The 24,005-nt window shown below is 63.9% G+C and overlaps 3 protein-coding genes across 3 annotated transcripts; 1 reads left to right on the top strand and 2 right to left on the bottom strand.

Annotated features, from left to right (window-relative positions):
- Nucleotides 1–575: 575 nt before the first annotated feature.
- Nucleotides 576–4,830, bottom strand: LENG1 (leukocyte receptor cluster member 1). Its single transcript, XM_088537654.1, has 4 exons — nucleotides 4,685–4,830; nucleotides 3,969–4,136; nucleotides 1,907–1,989; nucleotides 576–756 (listed from the first exon to the last, which is right to left on the bottom strand). Exons 1-4 carry the CDS (start codon nucleotides 4,814–4,816, stop codon nucleotides 576–578), a joined length of 564 nt encoding a protein of 187 aa, XP_088393780.1. The 5' UTR covers nucleotides 4,817–4,830.
- A 1,146-nt stretch (nucleotides 4,831–5,976) lies between these two features.
- MBOAT7 (membrane bound acylglycerophosphatidylinositol O-acyltransferase MBOAT7) lies at nucleotides 5,977–18,670 on the bottom strand. Its single transcript, XM_088537653.1, is given in 9 exon segments — nucleotides 5,977–6,053; nucleotides 6,923–7,093; nucleotides 7,096–7,211; nucleotides 9,932–10,108; nucleotides 11,307–11,661; nucleotides 12,864–13,020; nucleotides 14,029–14,155; nucleotides 16,415–16,544; nucleotides 18,595–18,670. Coding segments are annotated over 9 exon segments (1,386 nt in total).
- Nucleotides 18,671–18,864: 194 nt separating this feature from the next.
- TSEN34 (tRNA splicing endonuclease subunit 34) lies at nucleotides 18,865–23,388 on the top strand. The gene is made up of 5 exons (XM_088537652.1): nucleotides 18,865–18,945; nucleotides 19,652–19,894; nucleotides 20,916–20,970; nucleotides 21,503–21,646; nucleotides 23,123–23,388. Exons 1-5 carry the CDS (start codon nucleotides 18,865–18,867, stop codon nucleotides 23,386–23,388), a joined length of 789 nt encoding a protein of 262 aa, XP_088393778.1.
- The last annotated feature ends 617 nt before the right edge of the window (nucleotides 23,389–24,005 follow it).

Here is a 24,005-nt window from a genome sequence, read left to right as displayed (position 1 = left end):
AGGAATCCCGGAAGGGCCCAGGCGTCCGGGGGGGGTCCCAAAAATCCGGGAAGGGCCCAGGTGTCCGGGGGGGCTCCCAGGAATCCGGGAATGGGCCCAGGCGTCCGGGGGGGCTCCCAAGTGCCTGGGGGGGCTCCCAGAAATCCGGGAATGGGCCCAGGCGTCCGGGGGGAATCCCAGGAATCCGGGAAGGGGGCCCCATTGTCTGGGAATGGGCCCAGGCGTCCGGGAAGGGGCCCAGGCATCCGGGGGGGATCCCAGGAATCTGGGAAGGGCTCAGGAATTCGGGAAGGGCCCAGGCGTCCGGGGGGGCTCCCAGGAACCTGGGGGGGCTCCCAAGTGTCCGGGGGAGCTCCCAGAAATCCGGGAAGGGGCCCAGGAATCCAAGAAGGGCCCAGGCGTCCGGGATGGGCCCAGGCGTCCGGGAAGGGGCCCAGGTGTCCGGGATGGGCCCAGGCGTCCGGGGGGGCCCAGGCGTCCGGGGGGGATCCCAGGAATTCGGGAAGGGCCCAGGCGTCCGGGGGGGGCCCCATTGTCCGGGAAGGGGCCCAGGCGTCCGGGGGGGTCCCCCCCCCTCAGCGCCCCCCCCCCGGCCCCCCCCTCCTCGCCAGCTCCGGGTGGAACTGCCCGTTGTAGGGCCGGCCTCGCTCGTCCGGCCCGGGCGATTCCCGGCGTTCCCGGCGTTCCCGCAGCTCCCGGCTCCGCTGCCGCTCGGCCGCTTCCCGCCGCAGCCGCTCCCGCCGCAGCTCCGCCAGCCTGCGCCGAAAACGCCGCGTTTCGCCCCAAAACGGCCTCCGAGGGGCCGCTTGGGCCCTCCGGAGGGCCAGAAACCCCCCATTTTGCCCCAAAATGGTCTCAAAGGGGCAGTTTTGAGGCTCTGGAGTGCCGGAAATCCCCTATTTTGCCCCAAAATGGCCCTGGGGGGGGGATCTACGTCCTCTTATGGGAGTAAAACAGAGCAGAAATCCCCAATTTTTTGCCCCCAAATGGCCTCAAAAGGGCACTTTGGACCCTCCAGAGTGACAAAAAACCCCCATTTTTGCCGCAAAATGGCCCTGGGGGGTTATTAGGACCCTCCATAGTGCCAGAAAACCCCCAAATTTACCCCAAAATGTCCCTGGGGGAGTAAGACCTCCCATAGTGCCAGAAAACCCCCAAATTTACCCCAAAATGGCCCTGGGGGGTTATTAGGACCCTCCATAGTGCCAGAAAACCCCCAAATTTACCCCAAAATGTCCCTGGGGGATTATTAAGACCCCCATAGTGCCAGAAAACCCTCAAAATTACCCCAAAATGGCCCTGGGGGATTATTAAGACCCCCCAGAGTGCCAGAAAACCCCCAAATTTACCCCAAAATGGCCCTGGGGGATTATTAAGACCCCCATAGTGCCAGAAAACCCCCAAATTTACCCCAAAATGGCCCTGGGGGATTATTAAGACCCCCCAGAGTGCCAGAAAACCCTCAAATTTACCCCAAAATGGCCCTGGGGGAGTAAGACCTCCCAGAGTGCCAGAAAACCCCCAAATTTACCCCAAAATGGCCCTGGGGGGTTATTAAGACCAGAAAACCCCCAAATTTACCCCAAAACGGCCCTGGGGGATTATTAAGACCAGAAAACCCTCACATTTACCCCAAAACGGCCCTGGGGTGTGGGGCGCCCCTCTATCCCCCTATAGGCCCCCAACCCCCCCCGTTTGTCCCCAAGGGGACATTGGGGACCCCTTTGGGGACCCCCCCCCCCCCAAAGCCCCTACTCACCCCATGGGCCCCCCCCGGGCGCGGGGTGGGGGGGGCGGCTCCTTTTGGGGCGGTTTCTTGGGGAATTGGTGCAGGGGGTCGAGGTGGCCCCGGTCCTTGTCCCTGGTGTCCCCGGTGTCCCCGGTGTCCCCGTTGTCCCCAAGGGGGGGACGCAGGTACCAGGGGGGGCTGGTTTGGGCCTCGCTGGGGCCCAGGGGGGTCAGGAGGCCGAGGGCCCGAGCGCGGCGCTCCTGGGGGGGGGGACACGAAATTGGGGTGAAAAACGGCCATTTTGGGGCCAAGAAACATAGGGGAGACGAAATTGGGAGGAAAAACGGCGATTTTGGGGCCGTACGTGGGAGATATGAAATTGGGGTGAAAAACGGCGATTTTGGGGCTGGGATATGTGGGGGACATGAGATAGGGGAGAAAGATGGAGATTTTGGGGTCATATGTGGGAGATATGAAATTGGGGGGAAAAACGGTGATTTGGGGGCTGGGATATGTGGGGGACACAAGATTGGGGGAAAAACGGAGATTTTGGGGCCGGGATATGTAGGGGAGATGAAATTGGGAGGAAAAACGGCGATTTGGGGGCCATATGTGGGAGATATGAAATTGGGAGGAAAAACGGTGATTTGGGGGCCATACGTGGGAGATATGAAATTGGGGTGAAAAACGGCGATTTTGGGGCCAAGAAATGTAGGGGAGATGAAATTGGGAGGAAAAACGGCGATTTTGGGGCCATATGTGGGAGATATGAAATTGGGGGGAAAAACGGAGATTTTGGGGCCAAGAAACATAGGGGAGACGAAATTGGGAGGAAAAACGGCGATTTGGGGGCCATATGTGGGAGATATGAAACTGGGGGGAAAAACGGTGATTTTGGGGCCGGGACATGTGCGGGACATGAAATTGGGGGAAAAACGGAGATTTGGGGGCCAAGAAATGTAGGGGAGACGAAATCGGGAGGAAAAACGGCGATTTTGGGGCTATATGTGGGAGATATGAAATTGGGGTGAAAAACGGCGATTTTGGGGCCAAGAAACATAGGGGAGATGAAATTGGGAGGAAAAACGGCGATTTTGGGGCCATATGTGGGAGATATGAAATTGGGAGGAAAAACGGTGATTTTGGGGCGGGATATGTAGGGGAGACGAAATTGGGAGGAAAAACGGCGATTTTGGGGCCATATGTGGGAGATAAGAAATTGGGGGGAAAAAGGGAGATTTTGGGGCTGGGATATGTGGGGGACATGAGATTGGGGAGAAAGATGGAGATTTTGGGGTCATATGTGGGAGATATGAAATTGGGGGGAAAAACGGTGATTTGGGGGCCATATGTGGGAGATATGAAATTGGGGGGAAAAACGGTGATTTTGGGGCCGGGACATGTGGGGGACATGAAATTGGGGGAAAAACGGAGATTTGGGGGCCAAGAAATGTAGGGGAGACGAAATCGGGAGGAAAAACGGCGATTTTGGGGCTATATGTGGGAGATATGAAATTGGGGGGAAAAACGGAGATTTTGGGGCTGGGATATGTGGGGGACACAAGATTGGGGGAAAAAATGGTGATTTGGGGGCCGGGATATGTGGGGGACACAAGATTGGGGAGAAAAATGGAGATTTTGGGGCCATATGTGGGGAACAAGGAATTGGGGGAAAAAATGGAGATTTTGGGGCTGGGATATGTGGGGAACATGAGATTGGGGAGAAAGATGGAGATTTTGGGTCAGGATAATTGGGGGACATGGAATTGGGGGGAAAAACTGAGATTTTTGGGGCCATATGTGGGGGACACGAAATTGGGGGAAAAAATGGAGATTTTGGGCTCAGGACATGTGGGGGAGACATGAGATTGGGGGAAAAAAGGGATATTTTGGGACTGGGATATTCAGGGGATGAGGAATTAGGGGGAAAAGTGAAGATTTTGGGGTCGGGATATTTGGGGGACATGGAATTGGGGTGAAAAAATGAGATTTTGGGGCCAGGAGATTAGGGGCATGAGGAATTTGGGGGGAAAAACGTAGAATTTAGGGCCGGGATATTCAAAGGATGAGGAATTGGGGGGAAAAATGTAGAGTTTGGGGCCGGGAGATTCGGGGGATGAGGGATTGGGGGGAAAAATGAAGATTTTGGGGCTGGGAGGGGGAAATTAGGGGTGGGGACGGGAGACGGGGGGCGGGGCCTCGCGAGTAGCCCCGCCCAACCCTTCGCCCCGCCCCCTACCTGCTCCTTCCGCTCCTCCTCCTCGTGCTCCGCGTTGGCCCCGCCCCCCCGCTTGGCGGGAAAGAGCTCGGGAGGGGCGGGGCGAGCGGCGGGGGGCGGAGCCTCCTCGGGCTCCTCCTCCTCCTCGCCCCGCCCCCGCGCGCGTTTCCGCAGGAGGAGGGTCCGGGCCTGGGGGGGGAGGGGGAAATGTGGGTCCCCCCCCCATTAACAATGGTTTGACCCAACCCCCCCCTTAACAATAGTTTGACCCAACCCCCCCCTTAACAATAGCTTGACCCAACCCCCCCAATAACAATAGTTTGACCCAACCCCCCCCCAATAACAATAGTTTGACCCAACCCCCCCCCCCGGATTAACAATGGTTTGACCCAACCCCCGGGAATGCGCATGCGCGCTCCCTCACTCCACCCCTCCCCTTTCTGCCCGCGCATGCGCACCCCCCACCCGTCCCGTGCTCGCTCATGCAGCACCCCCGCCCTCGCGCATGCGCAACCGTCCCCCCCGCGCATGCGCACCTCCCACCCATCCCGTGCTCGCTCATGCAGCACCCCCGCCCTCGCGCATGCGCAACCGTCCCCCCCGCGCATGCGCACCTCCCACCCGTCCCGTGCTCGCTCAAGCAGCACCCCCGCCCTCGCGCATGCGCACCCGTTCCCCCCCAGCCCGCGCCGCGCATGCGCAACCGCCCCCCCCCCGCGCATGCGCGCCGCACTCGCCTCCTGCTCCGCCAGCAGCGCCCGGGCCTCCCGCCGCCGCCGCTCGGCCTCGGCCGCCGCCTCGTCCCGCCGCACCCGGGCCACATTGTCCCGGTTCCGCACGTGCCACGACTTCTTGGGCAGGATGTTCATGGCGGCCGCCGCCACCACCGGGGCCTCCCGGCTGCTCCCGCCTCCCTCCCCGCGGCTCGCGCCGCTATTGGTCGCCGCCGGCGCGCGGCGCGCGCTCTCATTGGCTGCCGCCCTGGCGCGCCGCGCTCTCATTGGCTGCCGCCCTGGCAGCGCCGCGCTCTCATTGGCTGCCGCCCTGGCGGCGCCCGCGCGGGGCACGCCGGGAGTTGTAGTTTCCCCCCGCCCTCCGCGCGCCTCTCCCGCCGCCGCCATCTTGCGCCGTGAGGCGAGGCGGCCGCGCGCGGGAAGCGCCCGCCCCAAACGGCCGAAAACCTCCGATTTCCCCCCAAAAAACCCGTCCCGCGACTCCGCGGATCCGGCGAACACCAACGCGGAGCCGCCGGGGTAATTTAAAACACTTTATTGAGCTCATTTTGGGTGCGAGCGACACAAGTTTCCCCCTAAAAATCCCCCAAACCCCCATTTCCTACATAGTCTCCCCATGTCCCCCCTGTGTCCCTCCTTGTCCCCTCATGGTCCCCCCATGTCCCCTCATGGTCTCCCTATGTCCCCTCCTTGGCCCTCTTCCTGCCCTCATAGTCCCTCATTGTCCCCCCATGTCCCCCTCCTGGTCCCCCCATGTCCCCTCATGGTCTCCCCATGTCCCTTCCTTGTCCCTGGGGTCCCCCTCCTTGTCCCCTCATGGTCCCCCATGGTCTCCCTATGTCCCCTCCTGGGCCCTCCTTGTCCTCTCATAGGCCCTCATTGTCCCCTCCTTGTCCCCCATGTCCCTTCCTTGTCCCCCCATGTCCCCTCCTTGTCCCCCCATGTCCCTTCCTGGTCCCCCTGTGTCCCCCTCCTGGTCCCTCCTTGTCCCCTCATGGTCCCCCCATGTCCCTCCTTGTCCCTCATCCCCCCCTCCTTGTCCCCCATTGTCCCCCCATACCCCTCCATTTTGTCCCCCATTGTCTCCTCCTCATCCCCCCTCTCCACACTAACCCCCCACCCCCTTTGTCCCCATTGTCCCCATTGTCCCCATTGTCCCCCTTGTCCCCCGTTGTCGCCGCCACCGCCAGCCCCACGAGCGGCCCCACGTGCAGACAGAATCCGATGCCCCCCAGTAGCGCAGCGTGGCGGCCGCGCCGCGCTCTCATTGGCTGCCGCCCTGGCGCGCCGCGCTCTCATTGGTTGCCTCCGGCGCGCGCCGCGCTCTCATTGGCTGCCGCCCTGGCGCGCCGCGCTCTCATTGGCTGCCGCCCTGGCGGCGCCGCGCGGGGCACGCCGGGAGTTGTAGTTTTCCCCCGCCCTTCGCGCGCCTCTCCCGCCGCCGCCATCTTGTGCCGTGAGGCGAGGCGGCCGCGCGCGGGAAGCGCCCGCCCCAAACGGCCAAAAACCTCCGATTTCCCCCCAAAAAACCCGTCCCCGCGACTCCGCGGATCCGGCGCCACCAACGCGGAGCCGCCGGGGTAATTTAAAACACTTTATTGAGCTCATTTTGGGTGGGAGCGACACAAGTTTCCCCCCTTAAAAATCCCCCCAAGCCCCCATTTCCCACATAGTCTCCCCATGTCCCCCCCTGTGTCCCTCCTTGTCCCCTCATGGTCCCCTCCATGTCCCCTCATGTCTCCCTATGTCCCCTCCTTGGCCCTCTTCCTCCCCTCATAGTCCCTCATTGTCCCCCCATGTCCCCTCCTGGTCCCCCCATGTCCCCTCATGGTCTCCCCATGTCCCCCCATGGTCTCCCCATGTCCCTTCCTTGTCCCTGGGGTCCCCCTCCTTGTCCCCTCATGGTCCCCCCATGTCCCCCCATGGTCTCCCTATGTCCCCTCCTGGCCCTCCTTGTCCTCTCATAGGCCCTCATTGTCCCCTCCTTCTCTCCCCATGTCCCCTCCTTGTCCCCCCATGTCCCTTCCTGGTCCCCTGTGTCCCCTTCCTGGTCCCTCCTTGTCCCCCCATGGTCCCCCCATGTCCCCTCCTTGTCCCTCATCCCCCCCTCCTTGTCCCCCATTGTCCCCCATACCCCTCCATTTTGTCCCCCCTTGTCTCCTCCTCATCCCCCCTCTCCCACACTAACCCCCCACCTCCATCTCCCCCCTTGTCCCCCTTTCTCCCCCACAGCGCCGCCACCCGCCAGCCCCACGAGCGGCGCCACGTGCAGACAGAACCCGATGCCCCCCCAGTAGCGCAGCGTGGCGGCCGCGTCGCGCAGCACGAAGCCCACGCACAGGTAGTCGTACGCGCGCATGCGCAGCGCCCAGCGCGCCCAGCGCGCCCGCCCGCCCGCCCGCGCGCCCGCCCAGCGGCCCGCTCGCCCGCGCGCTCCGCCGCCAGCCACAGCGGCACGCTCAGGAAGCTCAGGTAGTAGCCGGGGTGCAGCCCGTGCCAATAGGCCGACACCAGCATCGTGCAGGCGCTCCTGGGGGCGTCACGGCGCACACGCCTGCCTCCGCCCTCCTTTGCCCTCTTTCCCTCATTTTCCCCTCCTTTTCCCCCTCTTCTCCCCCTCATTTTCCCTCTTTTCCCCCTCTTCTCCCCCTTGTTTTCCCTCCTTTTCCCCCTCTTCTCCCCCTTGTTTTCCCTCCTTTCCCCCCTCTTTTCCCCCTCTTTCCCCCCTTGTTTTCCCTCCTTTCCCCTCTGTTTTCTCCTCTTCCCCCCTTTCCCCTCCCTTTCCTCCTTTCTCCTCCTTCCCCTCTTTCCTCCTTTTCCCTCCTTTTCCCCTCTTTTTCTCCCTTTCCCTTTCTTTTCCTCCCTTCCCTCCTTTTTCCTCTTTTCCCTCCTTTCCCTCCTTTTCTCCCCCTTTCCCCCTCTTTTCCCTCCTTTTCCCTCCCTTTCCCTCCTTTCCCCCTCCTTTCCCCTCTTTCCTCCTTTTCCCCTCTTTTCCTCCTTTTCCCCTCTTTTCCCTCTTTCCCCCTCTTTTCCCTCATTTCCCTCCTTTTCCCCCTCTTCTCCCCCTTGTTTTCCCTCCTTTCCCCTCTGTTTTCCTCCTTTCCCCCCCCTTTCCCTCCCCTTTCCCCCCTCTTTTCCCTCCTTTTCCCCCCTCCTTTTCCCTCTTTTCCCTCCTTTTCCCTCTCTTTCCTCCTCTTTTCCCCCTTTTCCCCCTCCTTTTCCCCTCTTTCCCCTCATTTCCCCCTCCTTTTCCCTCCCTTTCCCTCCTTTTCCCCCTCCTTTCCTCCCTTTCCCTCCTTTTCCCCTCCTTTTCCCCTCTTTCCTCCTTTCCCCCCTCTTTTCCCTCCTTTTCCCCTCTTTTCCCTCCTTTTCCCCCCTCTTTTCCCCCTTGTTTTCCCTCCTTTCCCCTCTGTTTTCCTCCTTTCCCCCCCTTTCCCTCCCTTCTCCTCCTTTCCTCCTCCTTTCCCCCTCTTTTCCCTCCTTTTCCCCCTCCATTTCCCTCCCTTTCCCTCCTTTTCCCTCCTTTTCCTCTCTTTCCCTCCTTTTCCCCTCTTTTCCCTCCTTTCCCCCCTCTTTTCCCTTGTTTTCCCTCCTTTCCCCTCTGTTTCCTCCTTTCCCCCTTTCCCTCTCTTCCCTCCTTTTCCCCCTCTTTTCCCTCCTTTCCCCCTCATTTCCCTCCTTTTCCCCCTCTTTTCCCTCCTTTTCCCCCCCTTTCCCTCCTTTTCCCCCTTCCTCCTTTTCCCCTCTTTTCCTCCTTTTCCCTCTCCTTTTCCCCCTCTTTTCCTCCCTTTCCCTCTCCTTTTCCCCCTCTTTTCCTCCCTTTCCCTCTTTCCCTTTTTCCCTCCCATTTCTCCTTTTCCCTCTTTCCCCTCCTTTTCCCCCCTTTTTCCTCCTTTCTCTCCTTTCCTCCCTTTCCCCTCCTTTCTCCCTCTTTTCCCTCCTTTCCCCCTCTTTTCCCTCCTTTCCCCCTCTTTTCCCCCATTTTCCCCTCCTTTCTCTCCCTTTTCCCTCTTTTCTCCCTCCCTTTTCCCCCCCATTTCCCTCCCTTTCCCCCATTTCCCCCCGTTTCCCTCATTTCTCCCCATTTCCCCCATTTTCCCCTCCTTTTCCCTCCCTTTCCCCCCATTTTCCCCCATTTCTCCCCTCCTTTTCCCTCCCTTTCCCCCCATTTTCCCCCATTTCCCTCCCATTTCCCCCCATTTCCCCCCATTTCTCTCCTTTTCCCTCCCTTTTCCCTCTTTTTCCCTCCTCGCCCACAATTCCCTCCCTTTCCCCCTCTTTTCCCCCCATTTCCCCCCGTTTCCCTCATTTCTCCATATCCCCCCCATTTCTCCCCATTTCCCCCCATTTCCCCCCGTTTCCCCCCGTTTCCCTCATTTCCCCCCCCATTTCTCCCCATTTCCCCCCATTTCTCTCCTTTTCCCTCCCCTTTTCCCTCTTTTTCCCTCCTCGCCCCCAATTCCCTCCCTTTCCCCCTCTTTTCCCCCCATTTCCCCCCGTTTCCCTCATTTCCCCCCCCATTTCTCCCCATTTCGCCCCATTTCTCTCCTTTTCCCTCCCCTTTTCCCTCTTTTTCCCCTCCTTTCCCCCCATTTCCCCATCCCTGTCCCAGTCCCCGTCCCGGTCCCCATCCCCATCCCGTCCCCATCCTGGTCCCCGTCCCCATCCCCGTCCCCCCGTCCCCGTCCTGTCCCCCTGTCCCCATCCCTGTCCTGGTCCCCGTCCTGTCCCCGTCCTGTCCCCGTCCCCATCCTGGTCCCATTTCCGTCCTCGTCCCGGTCCCTGTCCCATCCCTGTCCCGTCCCCGTCCCCATCCTGCCCCGGTCCCTGTCCCCGTCCCCATCCCGTCCCCATCCCTGTTCCCGGTCCCCGTCCCGTCCCCATCCCCATCCCGTCCCCGTCCCCATCCCGGTCCCCATTTCCGTCCTCGTCCCGGTCCCTGTCCCATCCCTGTCCCGTCCCCGTCCCCATCCTGCCCCGGTCCCTGTCCCCGTCCCCATCCCGTCCCCATCCCTGTTCCCGGTCCCCGTCCCGTCCCCATCCCCATCCTGTCCCCGTCCCCATCCCGGTCCCCATTTCCGTCCTCGTCCCGGTCCCTGTCCCATCCCTGTCCCGTCCCCGTCCCCATCCTGCCCCGGTCCCTGTCCCCGTCCCCATCCCGTCCCCATCCCTGTTCCCGGTCCCCGTCCCGTCCCCATCCCGTCCCCATCCCCATGTCCCCGTCCCCGTCCCCGTCCCCCGCGGTGCCACCTGAGCGCTGGCGGGCGCCGCGGCGCGCGCCGGTGCACGTAGTGCGCCAGCCACCACTGCACCGTCATGTTCCAGTGGCGCATGGCGTCGCGGAAGCGCACGCAGAAGTCGGTGCGCAGCGGCTCGATGTTCCGCACGGCCGCGTAGTCGTACAGCGCCTCGGGGAGCTCCTCCGCGCTGGGAACGCCGCCGGAATGCCGGAATGCCGGAATGCCGGGGGGAAAGGGGGGCGGGAGGGGCCCCGGAGGGACCCGGGCGCCACGTCAACCCCGTGGAACCAACCAACAACTCAACACCCAATGGAACCAACCAACACGTCAACACCCATGGAACCAACCGCCAAGTCAACACCCAATGGACCCAACAACTCAACACCCATGGAACCAACCGCCGAGTCAACCCCGTGGAACCAACCAACAACTCAACACCCGATAGACCCAACAACTCAACACCCGTGGAACCAACCACCAAGTCAACACCCAACAGACCCAACCACCAAGTCAACACCCAAACCTCAAGTCAACACCCAACCACCGAGTCAACACCGGATAGACCCAACAACTCAACACCCAATGGGCCCAATCACCAAGTCAACCCCCGTGGAACCAACCAACAACTCAACACCCGATAGACCCAACAACTCAACACCCAATGGGCCCAATCACCAAGTCAACACCCATGGAACCAACCAACAACTCAACACCCATGGACCCAACAACTCAACACCTAATGGGCCCAAGTCAACCCCCGTGGAACCAACCACCAAGTCAACCCCAGTGGAACCAACCAACAACTCAACACCCAATGGACCCAACAACTCAACACCCAATGGACCCAACAACTCAACACCCATGGAACCAACCACCACATCAACCCCATGGAACCAACCAACAACTCAACACCCAATGGAACCAACCACCAACTCAACACCCAATGGAACCAACCACCAACTCAACACCCAATGGAACCAACCACCACGTCAACACCCGTGGAACCAACCGCCGAGTCAACCCCCATGGAAAAAACCACCAAGTCAACACCCAATGGGCCCAACCACCAAGTCAACACCCGATAGATGCAACAACTCAACATCCAATGGAACCAACCACCACGTCAACCCCCGTGGAACCAACCGCCAAGTCAACACCCGATAGAGCCAACAACTCAACGCCCAATGGGCCCAACCGCCAAGTCAACCCCCATGGAACCAACCACCAAGTCAACACCAGATAAACGCAAGTCAACACCCAACAGACCCAACCCCCAAGTCAACACCCAAACCCCAAGTCAACACCCAACAGACCCAACAAGTCAACACCCCATAGACCCAAACCAACACCCAACAACCCCAACAACCACCCCAAGCCCCACCCACCTCTTCGGCCGCCTGTAGCGCACAGTCGGCCCCGCCCCGGGCCGCGCGCGCGCCGTCACGGGGTAGGCCCCGAAGGCGGCGGCCATGCAGGAGGCCTCGGCCGCCAACCACGCGGCGTAGAAGCGCGTGCGGAACGCCAGGAACACCGGGACCATGTAGAACAGGCGGAGCGGGAGCGGGCGCTCGGAAAATCCGGGATCCCGCAGGGCGTCCAGCGGGAACAGTCGTCCCGTGGCCTCCGCAACAGCCGCCAGCGCCGGCGCCGGGCCGGCCCGGAGAAGGACCCGGCGCCAGGACGGGGGCGGGAGGGGACCCCGGATCCAGTCGCGGTAGGTGGAGAGGCGGAAGAAGGGGCCTGGGGAGAGGGGGATGATGGGATTGGGAGTGGGAATGGGATTGGGAATGGGATTGGGAATGGGATTGGGAATGGGGAATGACGGGATTGGGAATGGGGAATGACGGGATTGGGAATGGGGGGATTGGGAATGGGATTGGGATTGGGAATGGGATTGGGGAATGGGGGGATTGGGAATGGGGGGATTGGGAGTGGGAATGGGATTGGAATGGGATTGGGAATGGGATTGGGGAATGGGGGGATTGGAATGGGGATTGGGATTGGGAATGGATTGGGAATGGGGGGATTGGGATTGGGAATGGGGGATTGGGATTGGAATGGGATTGGGAATGGGGGGATTGGGAATGATGGGATTGGGAGTGGGAATGGGATTGGGAATGGGATTGGGAATGGGGAATGAGGGGATTGGGAATGGGGAGTGAGGGGATTGGGATTGGGAATGGGATTGGGAATGGGGGGATTGGGAATGGAGGGATTGGGAATGGAGGGATTGGGAATGGAGGGATTGGGATTGGGGGGATTGGGAATGGGGGATTGGGATTGGGGAATGGGGGGATTGGGATTGGGAGTGGGATTGGGAGTGGGAATGGGATTGGGAGTGGAGGGATTGGGATTGGGAATGGGGGGATTGGGATTGGGAAGATTGGGATTGGGAATGGGGGGATTGGGATTGGGAAGATTGGGATTGGGAATGGGGGGATTGGGAATGGGGGGATTGGGATTGGGAAATGGGGGATTGGGATGGGGGGGATTGGGAGTGGGATTTGGGAATGGAGGAATCGGGGGCTTGGGAAAGGGAATGGGGGGATTGGGAGGGGGGGTTGGGAATGCTGGGAAAGGGCCCAGGTGCACAGAAAGGCCCCGCCCCCGGGGAGGCCCCGCCCCTGAGAGGCCCCACCCCGGGGAGGCCCCGCCCCCGGAAGCCCCGCCCCCGGGAAGGCCCCGCCCCCGGGAAGGCCCCGCCCCCGGGAGGCCCCGCTGCCAGGGAAGCCCCGCCCCTGGGAAGGCCCCACCCCCGGGGAGGCCCCGCCCCCGAGAGGCCCCGCCCCTGGGAGGACCCGCTGCCAGGGAAGCCCCGCCCCCGGGAAGGCCCCACCCCCGGGAAGGCCCCACCCCCGGGAGGACCCACTGCCAGGGAAGCCCCGCCCCCCGGAAGCCCCGCCCCCGGAAGCCCCGCCCCCCGGAAGCCCCGCCCCGCGCACCCGTGAGCAGCCCCACGTGGCAGTAGCTGTAGGCCAGGAGCTCCAGCAGCCCCGGGCAGCTCTCCAGGGAGCCAATGGGCGGCGCCGCCGCCCGTGACGTCACGCCGGGGGGCGGGGCCTCGCGCAGCTCTTGCACGTCAAACGCCAGGCTCACCAGCTGGGGGGGGCGGGGCCGAGGCGGCTTGGCCACGCCCCCTAGGGACCGCCCCCACCCCGACTCATTTGCATGACACCACCCCCCTTTCCGCCTGGCCACGCCCCTTAGACCCAACCCTTTAAATGGCCCCACCCCCATAGGCACACACATTTGCATGGCCCCGCCCCCTTTCTCTTCTGGCCCCGCCCCCAACCGCATAACCCCACTAGCCCCGCCCCCACCATAGCCCCGCCCCAAAGTAGCCCCGCCCACTGGTCCCACCCCCCCCCCGATACCCCCAGGACCCCCCCCAAACTGCCCCAATGGCCCCTCCCACCCCCAAACGACCCCCCCATTGTGACCCCCCCCATTGTGACCCCCAATAACCCCCCCCCCATTTTGCTCCCCATTGACCCCATTGTGACCCCTCCCCCTTGGACCCCTCCCCCCCATTCTGACCCCCCCCCCTTTCCCCCCATTGGACCCCCCCACCTTGACCCCCCAATGACCCCCCCATTGTGACCCCCCCCCATTATGACTCCTCCCCCTTGGACCCCTCCCCCCCATTCTGACTCCTCCCATTTCCCATTTCCCCCCCCCCGCAGCTGTGCCCCCCCCCCCACTTTGCCCCCCATTATGACCTCCCCCCAATTATGACCCCCCTCCCCATTGGACCCCCCCCTTCCCCCCCCGTTTTGACCCCCCACCCCCCCAATGACCCCCCCACCCCCAATGACCCCCCCATTCTGACCCCTCCCCGTTATGACCCCCCCCTTCCCCCCCATTATGACCCCCCCAATGACCCCCCCCCATTCTGACCCCTCCCCATTGGACCCCCCCCAGCTGCGCCCCCCCCATTATGACCCCCCCCATTTTGCCCCTCCATTCCCCCCCATTGACCCCCCATCTGTTCCCCCTCCCGCTGTTCCCCCCCAGCCGTTCCCCCCTCCCGCTGTTCCCCCCCCGCTGTCCCCCCCCCGCTGTTCCCCCCCCCCAGCTGTTCCCCCCTCCCGCCGTCCCCCCCCCCACCTTGAGCGTCAGCAGCAGCTGGAGGGCGTTGGCGCAGGGGGGGGGCTCGGGCAGCCCCAGGGCCCCCCCCGCCCGGAACAGCAGCAGGTAGGAGAAGCACCAGGCGGCCCCCCCCGCCCCGCAGCGCCTGCACGGGGGGGGGGACCCACAATGCACCGGGGTGACCCCCCCCCATGGACCAACACCCCCCACTGCTCCTTGGGGGGGGGGGAGAGACCCACAATGCACCGGGGTGACCATGGTGACCCCCCCCATGGACCAACCCACAATGCACCGGGGTGACCCCCCCCATGGACCAACCCACAATGCACCGGGGTGACCCCCCCACACATACAGACCAACCCACAATGCACCGGGGTGACCCCCCCCATAGACCAACCCCCCCCCCCCGCAGCGCCTGCAACGGGGGGGGGACGACCCACAATGCACCGGGGTGACCATGGTGACCCCCCCCCGCCCCGCAGCGCCTGCGACAACGGGGGGGGGGGGGACCCACAATGCACCGGGGTGACCCCCCCCCACACAAACCACCCCCCCACTGCTCCTTGGGGGGGGGGAGAGACCCATAATGCACCGGGGTGACCATGGTGACCCCCCCCCATGGACCAACCCACAATGCACCGGGGTGACCCCCCCACACAAACCACCCCCCCCCCCGCAGCGCCTGCAACAACGGGGGGGGACCCACAATGCACCGGGGTGACCGTGGTGACCCCCCCATAGAGCAACACCCCCCCCCCCGCAGCGCCTGTGATGGGGGGGGGGGAGAGACCCACAATGCACCGGGGTGACCCCCCCATAGACCAACCCCCCCCACACACACACACCCCCCGCACCTGGGGGGGGGGAGAGACCCACAATGCACCGGGGTGACCCCCCCCCCCGCATGGAGAGAATGGGGGGGGGGGCGAAGCGGGGAGACCCCCCCCGGCCATTGGGTAAAATAGGGGTGGGGGGGATAGGGCCCATAATGCACCGGGGAGGAGGGGATAGGGACCATAATGCACCGGGGGAGGGGGGATAAGGACCATAATGCACCGGGGGAAGGGGGGATAGGACCCATAATGCACTGGGGGGGGGGGGATAGGACCCATAATGCACCGGGGGGGGGGGGGAATAAGGACCATAATGCACCGGGGGAGGGGGTTAACAGCGTCCCCAATGGGGGGGGGTGTCCCCCCCTCCCACCCCCAGCGCCCCATGGGGACATGGGGGGACATTGGGGACATGGAGGGGACATGGGGGGACATAGGGACATACAGGGACATGGGGGGACATGGGGACATTGGGGAACATGGAGGGATAGGGAGGACATGGAGGGACATGGAGGGACATGGAGGGACATGGAGGGACATTGGGGGGATATGGGGGGACATTGGGGACATGGGGAGACATGAGAGGACATTGGGGACATGAGGGGACATGCAGACGGGGGGAACATTGGGGGACATGAAGGGACATGAGGGACATGGGGACACGGGGGACATGGGGGACATTGGGCAACATGGAGGGATGGGGGACATGGAGAGACATGGGGGACATTGGGGACATGGACATGGGGGGACATGGAGGGACACGGGGGGACACTGGGGACAGGGAGTGGACATGGAAGGACATTGGGGACATGGGGGGACATGGGGGGACATGGGGGACATTGGGGGCCATTGGGGACATTGGGAGACATGGGGGGACATAGAGGGACATAGGGGGACATGAGGGGACATGAGGGGACATTGGAGACATGGGGGGACATGAGGGATATTGGGGGACATTGGGGACATGGGGGGGTACATGGAGGGACGTGGAGGACATGGGGGGACATTGGGGACATTGGGGACATTGTAGACATGGGGACATTGGGGATATGGGGACATTGGGACATGGGGCCATGGGGCCATTGGGGCCATTGGGGCCATGGGGACATGGGGCCATTGGGGCCATTGGGGACATGGGGACAATGGGGGGACATTGGGGCCATTGGGGCCATTGGGGACATGGGGCCATGGGGCCATGGGGACATTGGGGACATTGGGGACATGGGGACATTGGGACATGGGGACATTGGGGCCATTGGGGACATGGGGACATTGGGGACATGGGGCCATTGGGGACATGGGGACATTGGGACATGGGGCCATTGGGGACATGGGGCCATTGGGGACATTGGGACATGGGGACATTGGGACATGGGGACATGGGGACATTGGGGCCATGGGGACATTGGGGACATTGGGGACATGGGGCCATTGGGGACATTGGGGCCATGGGGACATTGGGGCCATGGGGACATTGGGGACATGGGGACATGGGGCACATTGGGGGACACGGGGACATTGGGACATTGGGGACATTGGGGCCATTGGGGCCATTCGCGGGTCCCGCTCACCGGGGCAGCCCCCGCAGCAGCCCCCAGGTCCCCAGCGCCGTCACCAGCGAGTGCAGGACGTGGGGACCGCAGGTGACGAGGGCCAGGGCCACCCCCGCCAGCGCAGAGCCAGCCTGGCGGCCACGCGGGCCTGGGGACGGGAGGGGACAATGGGGACAATGGGGACAATGGGGACATGGGGGACAATGGGGACATGAGGGGACAACGGGGACAATGGGGACAACAGGGGGACATTAGAGACATTGGAGGACATGGGGGGACAACGGGGAAAATGGGGACAATGGGGACAATGGGGACATGAGGGGACAACGGGGACGGTGGGGACAATGGGGACATGGGAGACAATGGAGACATTGAGGGGACAGGGGGTACAATGGGGACAACGGGGACAATGGGGACATGAGGGGACAACGGGGACATTGAGGGGACATGGAGACATGGGGGGACAGGGCGACATTGGGGACACAAGGGGACATGAGGGGACAATGGGGACAACGGGGACATTGAGGGGACATGAGGGGACAACAGGGGGACAACGGGGACAACGGGGACATTGAGGGGACAATGGGGACAATGGGGACAAAGGGGACAATGGGGACATGAGGAGACAACGGGGGGACATTGGGGACAACGGGGACATGAGGGGACAATGGGGACAATGGGGACGTGAGGGACAATGGGGGACAATGGGGACAACGGGGACAATGGGGATAATGGGGACATGAGGGGACAGGAGGGGACATGAGGGGACAATGGGGGGACAACGGGGACAACAGGGACGTGAGGGGACAACAGGGACAATGGGGACGGTGGGGACATGAAGGGACAATGGGGACAACGGGGACAATGGGGACGTGAGGGGACAACGGGGACATGAGGGGACATGAGGGGACAACGGGAACAATGGGGACATGGGGGACAATGGGGATATTGAGGGGACAGGGGGAACATTGGGGACAATGGGGACAACGGGGACATGGGGGACAATGGGGGACAATGGGGACATTGAGGGGACAGGGGGGACAACGGGGACATTGAGGGGACAATGGGGACAGGAGGGGACAATGGGGACATTGAGGGGACATGAGGGGACAATGGGGACGTGAGGGGACAATGGGGACAACGGGGACAACGGGGACAGGAGGGGACACGGGGACATGGGGGGACATTGGGGACATGGAGGGACATGGAGGGACAATGGGGGGATATTGGGGGACATGGGGGACACGGGAGGACATGAGGGGGCATGGAGGGACATAGAGGGACATTTGGGGACATAAAGGGACATGGGGGACACAAACATGGGGGGACATTGGGGACACGGGGACATGGAGGGACATTTGGGACATTGGGGGACATTGGGGGATGTGGAGGGACATGGAGGGACATTGGGGGACATGGGGGGACACAAAAGGACATTTGGGGACATGGGGACACATGGGGACAAGGAAGGGGAGGGGACACAGAGGGGACAACGTCAGCACCGGGGGGGGGGGACCTGGTCCCCAATTACCCCATGACCCCCCAATATTACCCCTCATTAACCCCATGGCTCCTCATTAACCCCCCAATTACCCCCATGACCCCCCATTACCTCTCCAATTACCCCATTAACCCCCCAACTGCCCCAGCTGCCCCCAATACTCCCAATTACCCCCCCTTAACCCCCCAATTGCCCCCATGACCCCTATTAACCCCTAAAACTGCCCCCAATTACCCCCATTAACCCCCAATTGCCCCATTAACCCCCAGTTGCCCCCCATGACCCCCATTAACCCCCCAACTGCCCCCAATTGCCCCATTACCCCCCAATTGCCCCCATTAACCCCAACTGCCCCTATGACCCCCAATTACCCCCATTAACCCCCCAATTACCCCCCCAATTGCCCCCATGACCCCCCAACTGCCCCCAATTGCCCCATTAACCCCCCCAATTGCCCCCATTAACCCCCAACTGCCCCTATGACCCCCAATTACCCCCATTAACCCCCCAATTACCCCCCCAATTGCCCCCATGACCCCCCAACTGCCCCCAATTGCCCCATTAACCCCCCCAATTACCCCCATTAACCCCCAACTGCCCCTATGACCCCCAATTACCCCCATTAACCCCCCAATTACCCCCATAATTGCCCCATGACCCCCCCGTTACCCCCCAATTACCCCCCCCCCCCGCTCACCGCAGCCCTTAAAGGCGAAGCCCAGCGGGATGGAGAGCAGCAACGTCACCGCATACGTCACCTCGTCGGGCGTCATGGCAACCGCCTCCCCCCTCCCCTCCCCTCCCGGTCCCGGCCCGAAAGCGGCGGCGGCGGCGGCGGAAGCGGCGGGGGGCGGGGCCTGCCCGCGAGGGGGCGGGGCCACGCGCGCGGCGGCCCCGCCCATGGGGGGCGCGGCCTTCGTTACGTCACTGGCGGGGGGGGCCCTTCCATAAAAGGAAGCGCGGGCGGATGGGGGGCGTGGTCACGCGGAAGCCACGCCCCTTCCGTGTGGGCGGGGCGAGGGGGCCGCGCGTCATGGCGGAGCCCGAGGTACCGGGGGGGCTTTAACGGGGCAATGGGGGGGGGGGGGGGCCGCTCTTAAAGGGGAAAGCGGCGACGGGGGTATCGGGGCGTTCGGAAATAGGAAGCGGCCCCTTTAAGGCGTTTTTGGGGGAAGGAGACGCCGATTTGGTCCATTTAGGGCTGAACGCGGCCCCTTTAAGGGCGTTTTTAAGCGGAAAAAAGCAAAAAAGGGGTGTCCGGTACGAAAAGCGCGCGGCCCCTTTAAGGAATGGGGTGGGGGGGGGGGGGCTCCGGACACGCGCGGCCCCTTTAAGAGCCCCCCTGGCGTGGTGGGACCCGCCTTAAAGCGGCCGGGGGGGGAGGCCCCTTTAAGAGCCAAGGGGCGAAGGGGCCAAAGCGGCATCGCCCCTTTAAGAGAGTCACGGGGGGGCGGAGTCCCGCCCCTCCCTCCCACCATGCCCCGCGGCGGGAGGCGGGAAGGCGGGAAAATGGCGGCGCCCTGAGGGGCCCCCGGGACTTCCGGTTCCGCCCAGTTCCCCCCCCCCCGGTCCGGCCCGGTTCCGCCCGCCTGTCCTGGTCCCGCCCATCCCGGTTTGGCCCCGCCCACTTCCTGTCCCGCCCATCACGTCCCGGTTCGGCCCCGCCCATCCCATTTCGGCCCCCGCCCATCCCGCCCCCCTCCCGGTCCCGCCCACCCCCTTCCGGTGCCGCCCACCCGCTTCCGGTCCCGCAGGTGCCGACGCTGACGCTCTTCCGGGGGCGGGTCCTGGTGTGGGGGGCGGGGCCCGCCCGGACCCTGCGCGAGCGGCACCGGGTCACGGGGCTGCTCGTGGGGGCCCCCCCCGGTTCCGGTTCCGGCTCCGGTTCCGCTTCCGGGGGGCGGGGCCGGCGGCTGCCCCTGGAGCTCCTCCCCGAGGAGGGGCGGCTCCTGGCGGAGGGCGGGGCCGCCCGCGTGGAGCTGCCGCGAGGGGCGGGGGTGAGGGGGGGGCGGGGGGAGGGCTATGGGGCAGGAGGGGGGATCTATGGGGCAGGGAGGGATCTATGGGGCAGGGAGGGTCTATGGGGCGCTGTGGGGCACTGGGATCTATGGGGCGCTGTGGGGCATGGGGGGATCTATGGGGCGGGGGGGGCTATGGGGCACGGGGATCTATGGGGCACGGGGGGGATCTATGGGGATCTATGGGGCACGGAGGGATCTATGGGGCGCTATGGGACAAGGGGTAATCTATGGGGCGCTATGGGGCACTAGTATCTATGGGGCACGGGGGGATCTATGGGGCAGGAGGGGGGATCTATGGGGCGCTATGGGGCACTGGGATCTATGGGGCACAGGGGATCTATGGGGCGCTATGGGGCACGGGGGGATCTATGGGGCGCGGGGGGATCTATGGGGCACTGGGATCTACGGGGCACAGGGGGGGATCTATGGGGCACGGGGGGGCTATGGGGCTCTATGGGGCACGGGGGGATCTATGGGGCGCTATGGGGCACTGGGATCTATGGGGCACGGGGATCTATGGGGCACGGGAGGATCTATGGGGCATGGGGAGGATCTATGGGGCACGGGGGGATCTATGGGGCGCTATGGGGCACGGGGGGATCTATGGGGCAGGAGGGGGATCTATGGGGCGGGGGGGACTATGGGGCACGGGGGGGATCTATGGGGCGCTATGGGGCACGGGGGGATCTATGGGGCACGGGGGGATCTATGAGGCACGGGGATCTATGGGGCATGAGGATCTATGGGGCACGGGGGGATCTATGGGGCGCTGTGGGGCACGGGGGGGATTTATGGGGCACTGGGGATCTATGGGGCACAGGGAGGATCTATGGGGCGCTATGGGGCACTGGGGATCTATGGGGCACGGGGAGATCTATGGGGCACGGGGAGGTTTTATGGGGCACAGGGGGATCTATGGGGCGCTAGGGGGCTATGGGGCGGGGGGGGGCACTATGGGGCAGCCCTGACCCCCCCCGATTCCTTCCTCTCCCCACAGGTGACGGAGGCCCCAGAGGGGCAGCAGGGCCCGACCCCCAACCAGCCCCAACATGGTGAGGGGGGGCAGCTGTGGGGCTGGGGGGAGCTATGGGGCTGGGGGGATCTATGGGGCTGGGGGTGCTATGGGGCTGGGGGGAGCTATGGGGCTGCATGGGAGCTATGGGGCTGGAGGGAGCTATGGGGCTGGCTCTGTTTATGGGGTTGGGAAGGGATCTATAGGGCTGGAAGCACCAGAATTGGGGAGATCTATGGGGCTGGGGGGAGATCTATGGGGCTGGAAGCACCAGAGCTGAGAGAGATCTATGGGGCTGAGAGAGGATTTATGGGGCTGGGAAGGGATCTATGGGGCTGGAAACACCAGAGCTGGGGAGATCTATGGGGCTGGGAGAGGATCTATGGGGTTGGGAAGGGATCTATGGGGCTGGAAGCACCGGGGCTGGGGGAGATCTATGGGGCTGGGCGGGGATCTATGGGGCTGGAACCACTGGAGCTGGGGAGATCTATGGGGCTGGAAACACCCGGACTGGGCAGATCTATGGGGCGGGGGGGCTGCCATGTGGGGCGCCCCATAGATCCCTCCCCCAGACTGGAGCCGGCCCTCCCTGCACTGGCCCCACGGCGGCTGCCCCCGGCACGAGCGGCGCTTCCGGGTCTACCGGGATCTGTGGGGCCGGGGGCTGCACCTGAGCGCGGGGGGGAAGTTCGGGGGCGACTTCCTGGTCTATCCCGGTAAGGGGGGGGATCTGTGGGGCAGGGGGATCTGTGGGGCAGGGGGGGATCTATGGGGCAGGGGGATCTATGGGGCTGGGGGGGGATCTGTGGGGCTGGGGGGGGATCTGTGGGGCTGGGAGGGATCTATGGGGCTGGGGGGATCTATGGGGCAGGGGGGGATCTGTGGGGCTGGGGAGGATCTGTGGGGCTGGGGGGGGATCTATGGGGCAGGGGGATCTATGGGGCTGAGGGGGATCTGTGGGGCTGGGGGGATCTGTGGGGCTGGGGGGGGATCTGGGGCAGGGGGGGATCTATGGGGCTGGGGGGGATCTATGGGGCTGGGGGGGGATCTGTGGGGCTGGGGGGGATCTATGGGGCTGGGGGGGGATCTGTGGGGCAGGGGGATCTGTGGGGCTGGGGGATCTATGGGGCAGGGGGATCTGTGGGGCTGGGGGATCTGTGGGGCTGGGGGATCTATGGGGCTGGGGGGGATCTGTGGGGCTGGGGGATCTATGGGGCTGGGGGGGATCTGTGGGGCTGGGGGGGATCTATGGGGCTGGAGGGGATCTGTGGGGCTGGGGGATCTATGGGGCTGGGGGGGATCTGTGGGGCTGGGGGGGATCTATGGGGCGGGGGGGATCTGTGGGGCTGGGGGGGATCTGTGGGGCTGGGGGATCTATGGGGCTGGGGGGGATCTATGGGGCTGGGGGGGGATCTGTGGGGCAGGGGGATCCGTGGGGCTGGGGGATCTATGGGGCAGGGGGATCTGTGGGGCTGGGGGATCTATGGGGCTGGGGGATCTATGGGGCTGGGGGGGGATCTATGGGGCTGGGGGATCTGTGGGGCTGGGGGGGATCTATGGGGCTGGGGGGGATCTGTGGGGCTGGGGGGGATCTATGGGGCTGGGGGGGATCTGTGGGGCAGGGGGATCTGTGGGGCTGGGGGATCTGTGGGGCTGGGGGGGTCCCTATGGGTCGCTATGGGTCCCTATGGGGTTTCTATGGGTCCCTATGGGTCTCTATGGGGTCCCTATGGGTCCCTATGGGTCTCTGTGGGTCTCTATGGGTCTCTGTGGGTCTCTATGGGTCCCTATGGGTCTCTATGGGTCCCTATGGGGTTTCTATGGGGTCCCTATGGGTCCCTATGGCTCCTATGGGTCCCTGTGGGTCTCTATGGGTCCCTATGGGTCTCTATGGGTCCCTATGGGGTTTCTATGGGTCTCTATGGGTCCCTATGGCTCCTATGGGTCCCTATGGGTCTCTATGGGTCCCTATGGGTCTCTATGGGGTTTCTATGGCTCCTATAGGTCTCTATGGGGTCTCTATGGGTCTCTATGGGGTCTCTATGGGGTCTCTATGGGTCTCTATGGGTCTCTATGGGTCCCTATGGCTCCTATGGGTCCCTATGGGTCCCTATGGGTCCCTATGGGTCTCTATGGGTCCCTATGGGTCTCTATGGGGTCCCTCTGGCCCCCCGCGCTGACCCCGCCCCCAGGCCCCCCCGAGCGGTTCCACGCGGCGGCCGTGGCCCTTTGTCCCCCCCCGGGCGCCCCCCTGGCCCTGGGGCCGCTGGTGGCGGCCGCTCGACTGGGGACCCACGTGAGGAAGACGCTGCTGCTGTGCGGGGCGGGGGGGCGCTACACCTCGCTGCGGTGGGGGCTACAGCGCGACGACAACAGCGCGACTACACCGCGACAACACCGTGACGACAGCGCGACGACAGCGGGACGACAGCGCGAGAACAGTGTGAGAACAGCGTGACCGGGAGCTGCTGCTGTGCGGGGCGGGGGGCAGCTACACGACCCTGCGGTGGGGGCTACAGCGCGACGACAACACCGCGACTACACCGGGACAACACCGCGAGAACAGCGCGACTGCAGCGCGAGAACAGTGTGAGAACAGTGTGACCGGGAGCTGCGGTGTGGGGCTGCCCCATAACTGTGACAGTGCGACTACAGCGCGACAACAGTCTGACAACAGTGAGACTGAGAGCCCCGGTGTGGGGCTGCCCCACGGCGGTGACAGCACGACTACGGCACGACTACAGGGTGACAACACCGTGACAACAGCGTGACAACAGCGTGACTGGGAGCTGCGGTGTGGGGCTGCCCCACTGCGATGACAGCGCGGCTACAGCGCGACAACACCGCGACAACACCACAACCGGGAGCCGCAGCGTGGGGCTGCCCCTTAGCTGTGACAATGCGACTACAGCATGACAACACTCTGACAACACCCTGAGAACACCGTGATCCCCACGTGTGAGACTGTGCTGCAACGTGGGGCTGCCCCATAGCTACAACACCGCGGCTACGGCATGACAACAGCGCGACCAGGACCTGTAACGTTGGGTCACCCCATAGCTGCAACACCGTGAC

Source organism: Tinamus guttatus, unplaced genomic scaffold (genome assembly GCF_059628265.1).
Source record: "Tinamus guttatus ecotype Peru unplaced genomic scaffold, ASM5962826v1 Tinamus_guttatus_pri_ptg000833l, whole genome shotgun sequence".
Classification (NCBI taxonomy): domain Eukaryota; kingdom Metazoa; phylum Chordata; class Aves; order Tinamiformes; family Tinamidae; genus Tinamus; species Tinamus guttatus.
The sequence above is the reverse complement of the archived record's forward strand: the minus strand, read 5'-3'. Positions and strand labels throughout refer to the sequence as shown.

Excerpts from the sequence above, each read along its gene's own strand:
- TSEN34 (XM_088537652.1), top strand. The coding sequence starts at position 18,865 with ATGGGGGGCGTGGTCACGCGGAAGCCACGCCCCTTCCGTGTGGGCGGG. Across the intron at positions 19,895-20,915 it reads AGCTGCCGCGAGGGGCGGGG|GTGACGGAGGCCCCAGAGGG; the intron begins GTGAGGGGGGGG and ends CTCTCCCCACAG. Across the intron at positions 20,971-21,502 it reads CCCCAACCAGCCCCAACATG|ACTGGAGCCGGCCCTCCCTG; the intron begins GTGAGGGGGGGC and ends TCCCTCCCCCAG.
- LENG1 (XM_088537654.1), bottom strand. The coding sequence starts at position 4,816 with ATGAACATCCTGCCCAAGAAGTCGTGGCACGTGCGGAACCGGGACAAT. Across the intron at positions 1,990-3,968 it reads AGGAGGAGCGGAAGGAGCAG|GAGCGCCGCGCTCGGGCCCT; the intron begins GTAGGGGGCGGG and ends CCCCCCCCCCAG. Across the intron at positions 757-1,906 it reads CCCCCCTGGTACCTGCGTCC|GCTGGCGGAGCTGCGGCGGG; the intron begins CCCCCTTGGGGA and ends TTTTCGGCGCAG.